Consider the following 9,934-nt stretch of genomic DNA (forward strand, 5'->3'; position numbering starts at 1 on the left):
GTAGGGGCACCTGGGTGGCTCAGTCAGTTAAGTGTGTCTGACTTCAGCTTAGGTCATGATCTCACAGTTCGTAAGTTCAAGCCCTGCATCGGGCTCTATGGTGACAGCTCAGAGCCTGCTTTGGATCCTCCATCCTCCTCTCTGTCTGCCTCTCCCCTGCACGCACGCTCTCTCTCTCACTCTCTCTCTGTCTCTCAAACATTAAAAAAATCAAAAAAACAAAAATTTGTTCATGTTGCTATGTGAGTCTCAAGTAGTAAAAACATTAAGACTGACTGCAGTCTTATAGGAGTGAGCATAGAGGTGATAAGCAGTGAGGCCTTTGAATGAAAGGCTGAAAAAGGCCTCTTTTTTTTAACCTGAAACATTGCTTGAGAAAGAGTTCTGGCATTTAGTAAAGCTATTCTTATTATTTGGCGTATAATCTAGTTTTAGCTTTTTAATTTTCTTGTGAAGTATTTTGGTGCCTAACTAAAAATAACCATAGAAAACAGTTGACCAAGGAAAAGAGAATATCTGCATAAGTCATCTAGACAGAAGGTAAATAAAAACTTGAGAAAATATGTATGAAATTAGGACACAAGGTGGAGCCTTGGCAGCTTTCTTTCTATCATGGGGAGATTTCAGGGCTTCCTGACCTGGGGAGGTGGTTCCCTGGCAGTTGTCTATCCTGGTGGCCATCTGTCCCTCCTAGGACTTGAAGCCTGTGATAGGTTTGTGAGGAGAAGGGAAAAAAGACGGGAGCGTCCTTCCACTGAGACTGCTTGGTGAGCAGTGTAAGCAAGCCTGACCAGAACTTCTTTAGAACTAGTGAATTTGCTAAATGAACCATACCCTCAGGGTCCAGTGGGCAGTGAGTAAAAACCTAGAAATTGCAAATGCAAACATAGCTAAAAGTGATTTTAGAAAGGTAGAAAAATGCCTACATTATTGACATTCAAAGTGGTTATTTCCTTCTTGTGTTTAAACGTACAGGCTTTCTTTAAGGAAAACTCTCCATCTTACAACTTTGCCCTGTTGTTCATACATTCCTCACATATGGTAGGTGAGACAGTGACAGTAATAGGTCCATTTTGTCACTACATTTGGTGGCCTCACTCACAGCACTGAAATTTAGTCACTGTTTTCTTTTGCCTCATCTTCCAGTTCCTTCTTGGATCTTATATTGTTCACATCATTGGCAGTTGTGTTGGTGGGCTGCATTTGGACTGTTGGCTTCTTGCTCCTTGTGATTCATGTTTGACTTTTCATCCCTCTAAAAGTTTCCTCTTCATGGGTGGGGCACCTGAGTGGCTCAGTCAGTTGAGCGTTTGACTGCAGCTCAGGTCATGATCTCGCGGTCTGAGTTCGAGCCCTGTGTTCGGACTCTGTGCTAACAGCTCAGAGCCTGGAGCCTGCTTCGAATTCTGTGTCTCCTTTTCTTTCTGCCCCTCTCCTCCTCACACTCTCTCACTCTCTCTCACTCTCTCTCTCTCACTCTCTCTCACTCTCTCTCTCTCACTCTCTCTCACTCTCTCTCACTAAGAAACAAACATTAAAAAAAATTTTTAATTTTCCTCTGCCTCCCCCCCCCCCCCCCCCGCCATGTCCATTTCTTTCTTCCCATTAGCCATATCACTTGGGAACCCAGCCCTGTAGTTTTATCCCTATGTTACACATTTACTTCTTCAGGAATCAGATTATTTCAGTCTATCACTTATTGTGTCTGACCCTGGACAAGTTCTTTCTCTCTGCTTCAATTTTCTCATTTGTAGAATGAGTGGAATAGACTGGCCATAGAGGGCTATTGTGAGGATTAAATGTTAATGTGTGAGAAGTGCTTAGAGCTAGAGCGAATGTCTGCTTTTATGTTCAAACCTGTACATCTGAGATTATTACTCTACAAGCTGCTCTTAACCCTTTTCCCAGTATGTCTTTTCAGTTACCTGCACATAATTCAGTTGAAGTATCTCACTGAACCTGAAGCAGTTAAGAAACTAAGCAAAAAATCTTGTAACCCTAAATTCTCTGTCACTCTCATTTCCTATTTAGGTGATTCTTTCCTTTTTCTTTTCCATCATCCAGAACCACTCGATAGGTCTGGCCAGTGACCATATTCTCTGAGATCCAATTCTTTCCATTGCTGTAGTCAGGCAGTCATTTCAGCAGGTCCCCCTGATACCAGGCATTGTCTCTTTATACAAATGATAAAATAGCCTTCAGCCTTTTGTTGTTCACTAGCCTAACCCTAGCACCTGGAACATTGCTTGGCATGTAACAGCCACTCAGTATCTGCTGGATGAGTAACTCATGTACTGTATCAGCCACCTCCGGTTACTTCCTACATTACGAAGTCTAAAGTCCCAAATCTTTCTATCAGGTTGCCACTGTTTCTGTCTATCTAGTCATTTCACATCGTCGATTCTCTGTTCTACCTTAGCAAAATCACTTGCTATTTCCTGCTTACCTTGTACTAATTCTTGTTTTCTTATTGTTCCTATTTCTTGAGATGCCCTTTCCGTGTCCTGCCCAGAACACACTCTTTCTTCAGAATTTCTCCTCCTTTGCTCTGTTAACTTCAGTCACTCTTCTGTTGTGTGATGTCTCAGCTTTTGTTTGATTTTCAATGTGTCAATTTATACTTAAAATCTCTGGTGGGTTTGCTGTATCTGCTTACCTCAATTAGAAGTTTCTGGGGATCTAGGACAATGTTGGCTCTCTTGTAACCTTTTCTCCCTAGGGTCTTACACTCTTCCACGTGTTTAGTAAATGTACCTGCAACAACTCCGTGCACTGTGAAGATTCTTTTCTAGTAGTCCTTGTGAAGTCCTACAAAGGTTGTGTGTTAGAGATCACTATTAGAGCAGTTTGTCTTTAGTGTAGAGATTTAGGGCTAATAAACAATGGAGGATTGGGAGTGTATTGTTCAAAACTCTGGGCCTACAGAGAAGGCATTCTGCTCTGAGCAGGTAATTCTGGGGTACTATTCAGCTGTGGGCTATATATATTGTCAGCAATGATTGTTTTTAATGATAACTTAGGATCCCAGGTATTTGGGGAGAAAATAACCAATAAAACTATAGCTTAAAGTGTAACAAAATCATATCTGACTTCCCCTATTTAGTTATTTAGAACATGTTTGTAACTCAGATTATAATTTGACAAAAGTGAGGAAAAGAGTAAATCAGAAAACTTCATGTTAATGAAGTGCAAGTTACCTTTCCCAAAATATTAAAATATGGAAGCTAAGCAATACGAAGTCTGGATAGCTTATTTCCAGCATCATAGATATGAGTGCTGCCTGAGCTAGAATAAGAAGATATGCCATCTACTGGCATCACTTCCATGGAATTTTTATTCTCACCGATTTAAGTCTGAAAACTGAATTTCTGACTTGTTGGGCTGAAGGGCAGAAGGGAAGACTGCATTCCAGGGGCACCTGGCTGGCTCAGTCAATAAAGCATGCAACTCTTGATCTTAGGACTGTGAATCTGAGCCCCACATTGGGGGTAGAGTGTGCTTTAAAAATAAATAAATAAATAAAATCTCTTCCTTTATGATATTATCTTAAAAAGGTGGGGGAGGGAGAGAAATGAGTGAATGAATTGGCAGAAGATGCCTAAAAGTAGCATTTTGTTTTTTTAATTTTGTTTTTTTAAGTTTATTTATTTACTTTGACCAAACTGACACAAGCAGAGAAGGGGCAGAGAGAAGGAGAGACAGAATCCCAAGCAGGCTCCATGCCATCAGTACAGAGCCTGATTTGGGACTTGAACCCACAAACCATGAGATCACGACCTGAGCTGAGACTAAGAGTCGGACGCTCAACTGACTGTGCCACCCAAGTGCCCCTGAAATTAGTTTTAAGAAAAAGAGAGAAGGGGCGCCTGGGTGGCCCAGTTGGTTGAGCATCCGACTTTGGCTCAGGTCATGATCTCGCTGTCCGTGAGTGAGTTCAAGCCCCACATCGGACTCTGTACTGACAGCTCGAAGCCTGGAACCTGCTTCGGATTCTGTGTCTCCCTCTCTCTCTGTCCCTCCCCCACTCATGCTCTCGCTCTCTCTCTATCAAAAATAAATAAACGTTTAAAAAAAGAGAGAGAGAAGCCAGCTATCTATGGCGTAGGGGCATTCAGATGTAAAAAGAGCCAAAGTACCTATTTGATTGTATGTTTGTTTTGAGATTGGCATGCACTCCTGTTGTAGCAATGTACAAAAGCTGCTATGACATCTCTAGTCCTTTTCTAAAGAGCTGTCTTTCAGTCTGGATGTGGTTCTGCTTGCCATTTGACTGCTTTTGTTTGCAGGCCTGCTATTTTATATGTGTCATGACACTGACGACAAAGCAGCACATGCAAACCTGGAAACCACTTTAGAGATTTTCTCCTGCCTCATTTTGCTGAGTGAGAAGCGTATTTCAGGTTAAAGAATATTGCTTAAGGTTGCACAGCTAGTTAATAGCAAGGCTGGGAGTTTCATCTTGGTCTCTAGATTTCGAAGGTAATGATTTGGAATGGTGCTTCTCTAAAAGAATGTTTTTCTAGCAGAACAATTATGTAGATATGCTCTGGTACTTAGGCTGACCATACTGACCCCCCCCCCCCCCCCCAGCAATATCAGTGGGATATATATCTGAGGTGTTTCCTTAATAGAGGTGATGGGTCTTTAGTGAACTCTCCATGTTCTCTCTCCTAGTTCTCCTGGTGGCCAGCCCATCTGGAAGACACTAGTAGATTTCTTTGCCTCAGGACTAGGCTATATAAATTGTGAAGTTTGCACAACTGACTCTACCATTATTTATAAATAGCGTTGTACTGCAACTGTGCTTGAAGTGTATCCATTTCTGCAATGTCCTAGCATTCACATTAATTAGTGAACAACACAGAGGCTGAATGATATCTTTAAACACAGGGGCACCTGGGTGGCTCAGTCACTTGAGCATCCGACTTCGGCTCAGGTCATGATCTCGCGGTTGGTGAGTTCGAGCCCCACGTCGGGCTCTGTGCTGACAGCTCGGAGCCTGCTTCGGATTCCGTGTCTCCCTCTCTCTCTCTGCCCCTCCCCCGCTCATGCTCTGTCTCTCTCTTTCTCTCTCTGTCAAAAATAAACATTAAAAAAAAAAATTTAAACACAGAGGAAAGGGGAGATTCACGTGTGTTATGCTTGGAGACTGAATTCTCACCCGTTTTCATGTAATTTAGAAGACAGAAGCCATGGTGGGCTGGTGACTGTTCCAGTCTCATTTTGGATGCCTTATATTTTCAGCCTATTGATAGTGGCCACAAAGTTCAGTTCATTGACTTATTTGTTCATTAATAAGTATTTCTCAGTGTCCCAACCCCCTTCTCATTAGCCTGTGTGAGTGTTTTGAATATGGTAGATGTTTTTATTTTTTATCCAAATTGACAATCAGCTGACATTAATGTTCCAGTTTGAACAAAGGACGTGATATGAATAACCTTGTAAGAAAACATTCATTATGTATGCTTTCAAGCTTCCCCGGGGAAGTCCTGGTAATTATAATGCAATTTATGCTTTATAAAGAAATCAGCCATTAATACCTCCTTCTAAACCATAAATGATTTTTTTCTCTCCCCTGAGCTATCTGGTTATAAACTTCTTACCCCTTTTGTTCTTCCTTTTCAACCCATAACTTCTCTGTAACAGATTAACTAATTGGGGTTAAATAAAACCCCTCAGTCGTTTTTGTGGTGATTGTGCAAATGAGTTTCATCTATAAGCCAGGAGCCAGAGCAGCTGGTAAGCTCATCATCTCCAGTTTGTGGTGTCTTTGACGAAGGACTTTTGGCTAAGTATTTAGGAAGTTGAGGCACTGAGGGAACTGCTCTGGAACACTGTGTTGGGGTGAATTGGGTTTAGAGATCTGTTTTTTGCTTTTTTGGTTGTTGTTAAGGTCGCTGATTTATTTCTTTAAAAGATATCCCAGCACAATTTGAATATCCCCTTAACTTGGTCCAAACACTAATAATATTAGTAAATTTGGATTCTGTGTCCTTTTTTTTTTCCTTTACCTTTTTTTTTTAAGTTTATTTATTTTGAGAGCGAGAAAGCAAGCACCAGTGGAGGAGGGGCAAAGAGAGAGACGGAGAGGGAGAATCCCAAGCAGGTTCCATGCTGTCAGCAAGGAGCTTGATGCAGGGCTCGATCTTACAAATCGTGAGATCATGACCTGAGCTGAAATCAAGAGTTGGATGCTTAACCGACTGAGCAACCCAGGCGCCCCTCTTTTCCTTTATCCTCTTTTAATGAAAGTGTGAATTAGGTACGAAATGGCTTAGAAAACATGAGGGTAAGGGGCTAGGGTCCTGGTTAAGGTAAGGTTAAGACCAAATAATTGGCCATGGGCCTTCATGATGATCTTTGATGAGCAGCTGGCAGTGATTGGCCTTGTATTTTTTTTCTCCTCTACAGTGGCAAGCTAGCAAGAGGCTTGAGCATTTTGCAGGGTATAAATAAAAATGCATTCATTGAGCTGAAACTCTTACTCATATCTTCTCATTTTGAAGGTGCACTTACAGAGTGCTATGATGAACTGGGAAACAGATACCAGCTTCCAGTCTATTGCTTGGCACCACCAATCAACATGATCGAGGAAAAGAGCGACATAGAGACTCTGGATATTCCTGAGCCACCACCTAATTCTGGATACGAATGTCAGCTCCGTTTGCGCCTTTCCACAGGCAAAGACCTCAAACTTGTGGTCCGCAGCACAGACACGGTATACCACATGAAGAGGAGGCTACATGCAGCAGAAGGAGTGGAACCGAGTAGTCAGCGATGGTTCTTTTCTGGCAGACCTCTCACCGACAAAATGAAGTTGGAAGAGCTGAAGATCCCAAAGGACTATGTTGTACAGGTTATAATGAGCCAGCCTTTGCAAAACCCAACACCAGTGGAGAACTGATTGGTCCTATTGGCTGGTCCCCAGATCCCTCCCGCCCCTTTTTATTGTTGTTGTCATTTCCTACTCTATGGCGTGAAATTTATTTTCACTGCTCTGAATTCCGTATGAATGGATTTAGTTCTGAGGAATTACCAGTGAAAAATTCCATCTGTGATGGAGACCAACAAAAATAATTAATAAAACACAAAGAGCCAGCCTTTGAGACTCATGTAATTACCGTTTCTAATTTGTAAGGCAGTTAAAAAATAGATAACCATTTATTTTAAAATAGCCAACAACAATGTAATGACTGTATTTAAACAATTTGGACTGTAAATAGAATGTTATGTCCATGAAGAACAGCACCAAGCACCTTGTGAATACAGAATCAAAAAAAAAAAAAATAGATTCAAGAAATCATCAATAACAGTTATAAAACTTGAGCTTTTTAAAATGGAAACTGAAAAGAGCAGTATTCAAGGTTCACTTCTATTCTGGTCTTGATTCTTTGCTCAATACTATTTAGCCATAAAGGAGTAGAGACTGGCAAATTGTGTTTTAGTATTGCTTTCCCCATCCCCATATCTTGAGCTCCTTATTTACATTCACACTAAATTTTGGTGCCTTCCAACACATTGGTGGCAGGCACCCTTCTGGAACACTAGGCAATAATTTAGTGCGGTCAGATCTCTGATTTTCAGCTGATACTCACTTGAAAAGTCACTTGTCCATTTGCTGCATAGATTTTTGAAATGTCTCTATGATGAAGCTGTTTTTATATCCAGGCTTAGAAGGTCACTACAATGTAATACCTTCAATTCATCTACCTACTGTGCTTGGGACTTTTCAGCATGTTCCCCCAAATGCACTGGGCCAGGGAATGCAAGGAATCAAGGGCAAGTGTTCCCACTATAAGATAATAAGGTAAATTCTCTCTTCTCCCCGACTCTGCAGGAAGGGTGTAAGTAAAACCCATTGTATCTGTGCCTGGGAGAATTGTGCCTATTTTCAGTCTAAGAGAAAATTTCAACTCCTAATTTACTAGTGTGTTTACGGACATCGCTTAAACATCAGCAGTGAGACCAAATGATGAAATATTGCTTTATATGTTAGTGCTTTCCAGTTCACTGTTACCTCTACTTGTGGTGGATGACAATTTTCCTCTCTCATCTTTCCTAGCACAGAGTCCAGTTAAGAACCATCTGCAGATTAGATGAGAAGACAAAAAAATCTGATGAGAGCGCCTGATTCTCTCATACTGTGACTGGAATAAAGCTGCCAAGGGTTATATTTAATTTGGAGCCTTTTCGAAGTTCCACAAATGAGAAGGGGGCTATCCCATAATTACTGTAGCCCCAAGCCTCGGTGAAATGGCAAGGTAGAGGCAGGAGGGTGCTTATACTGCTCTCCTTGGAAAATGATCAGACCTCCACACCTATTTGGATGAGAAGCACTATTATTATTAATTTTAATGGCAAAATGAAACTGCTAATTAAATGTAAAGTTTAAAATGGCATTAAATTTCCTATAGCCTGATTAGATATAATATCTGTAATTGTAACTTCTGTTTCTGAGAGCTTTACTTCCCTTTCTTCATGCAATCATCTTAAAGATTGTGGCTACATTTAATTTAGGATTGCTAATAATTGAATCTAAATTCAAGAGACGATAGCAGCGTTCATTCCGAAGGAGTATTTTGATATTTGAAGGTAGAGGTTTGAGGGTATTTAACTGTAACGCCCTGTCATCGAAGAGTTTTGTTGTCATTTGTGTGCCACATTGACTAATAGCAACATCTCTCAAAGTCAGACAACTGGAAAAGTGTTCAAACCTATTTTTCTTAAGTTACATTGGGTGATATCATCAATAATCTATGGTTGGTAAGAAGTTTTCTTGTTTGTTTAGAATTTGAGCTCTCAAGAATTTATTTTGTTTTAAAGGAAAATATACTTTGCATAACAATTTTCTGGGCATGTTTAACTAACCTGGATGAGAAAACCATGGTGCTGTTTAATGTAAATAGATTGATACAAGATTGGACCAATACTTGATGTGTACAATTTTAGTATGTAGGGTTTTTGTGCTTTTTTAAAAAAAAAAAAAAGTTCAATTTTTCTCTTTGTCTTGGCTTTTATTCTGGGTTTTTGTTATTCTCTACCGAAGGGTAATCTGCCTCATTCTAATGAAACCTCTAAGAAAGTTTTTCTTCTTTTGAAAAACCTTACCTCAATAAATAACAAGTTCATTATCACCAGACTTTGGCTCTGCTATGCCAAACCATACATGGTCATTTATAGATATGCTTTATCTTTCACATTGAAATCTTGGTCTAAAGTAGGCTGTTGTGTTTTTTTCTTTTTTCTTTTTTTCCTCTCTTTTAGAGCTAGGGTGTGAGTAGGGGAGAAGGGCAAAGAGAGAGAATCTTAAGCAGCCTCCATGCTCAGTGTAGAGTAGCAGAGCCTGACACGTGGCTCGTTTCCATGACCCTGGGATTGTGACCTGAGCTGAAATCAAGAGTCAGATACTCAACTGAGCCACCCAGGTGCCCCAGCTGCTGCTGCTGTTTTTTTGTTTTGTTTTTTTGTTTGGTTTGGTTTTTTGGAGTCATAATTCAGAACTCATAATTCCGTTTTCTAAGAACAGTGAACTTTCTTACCCGTTTGCATCAAAGTGGCAGGTTTTGATAATTATTTATTTTATTTTTTAATTTTTTAATGTTTATTTATTTTTGAGAGAGACAGAGCACAACCATGGGAGGAGCAGACAGAGAGAGGGAGAGACAGAATCTGAAGCAGGCTCCAGGCTCTGAGCTGTCAGCACAGAACCCGACACGGGGCTCAAACCCATGAACCATAAGATCATGACCTGAGCTAAAGTCCTACGCTTAACCAACCAGGCCACCCAGGTGCCCCTAATACCAGGCACCCCAATTAATCTTTTATTCAAAATAGGTGATAAATACACATGGAGGGGAAATCCAAACATACCAAAGTAATCTATCCATTCTCTAGATATACCAACTCTTACCACTCTTCTGGGTATCTTTAAAGA

The 9,934-nt window shown here is 40.6% G+C and overlaps 1 protein-coding gene across 2 annotated transcripts in view; it reads left to right on the plus strand.

The window, feature by feature from the left end:
• The window catches only part of UBTD2 (ubiquitin domain containing 2), a 62,576-nt gene extending 53,579 nt beyond the window's left edge, over positions 1-8,997 (plus strand). For both annotated transcript variants that reach the window (XM_042992321.1, XM_042992330.1), the window contains exon 3: positions 6,507-8,997. In XM_042992321.1, coding sequence (XP_042848255.1) covers positions 6,507-6,904 — 398 coding nt within the window. In that variant the 3' untranslated portion in view covers positions 6,905-8,997. The remainder of the gene's footprint in view (positions 1-6,506) is intronic.
• Positions 8,998-9,934: the final 937 nt, after the last annotated feature.

This window comes from Panthera tigris, chromosome A1, assembly GCF_018350195.1.
Source record: "Panthera tigris isolate Pti1 chromosome A1, P.tigris_Pti1_mat1.1, whole genome shotgun sequence".
NCBI classification, from domain to species: Eukaryota; Metazoa; Chordata; class Mammalia; order Carnivora; family Felidae; genus Panthera; species Panthera tigris.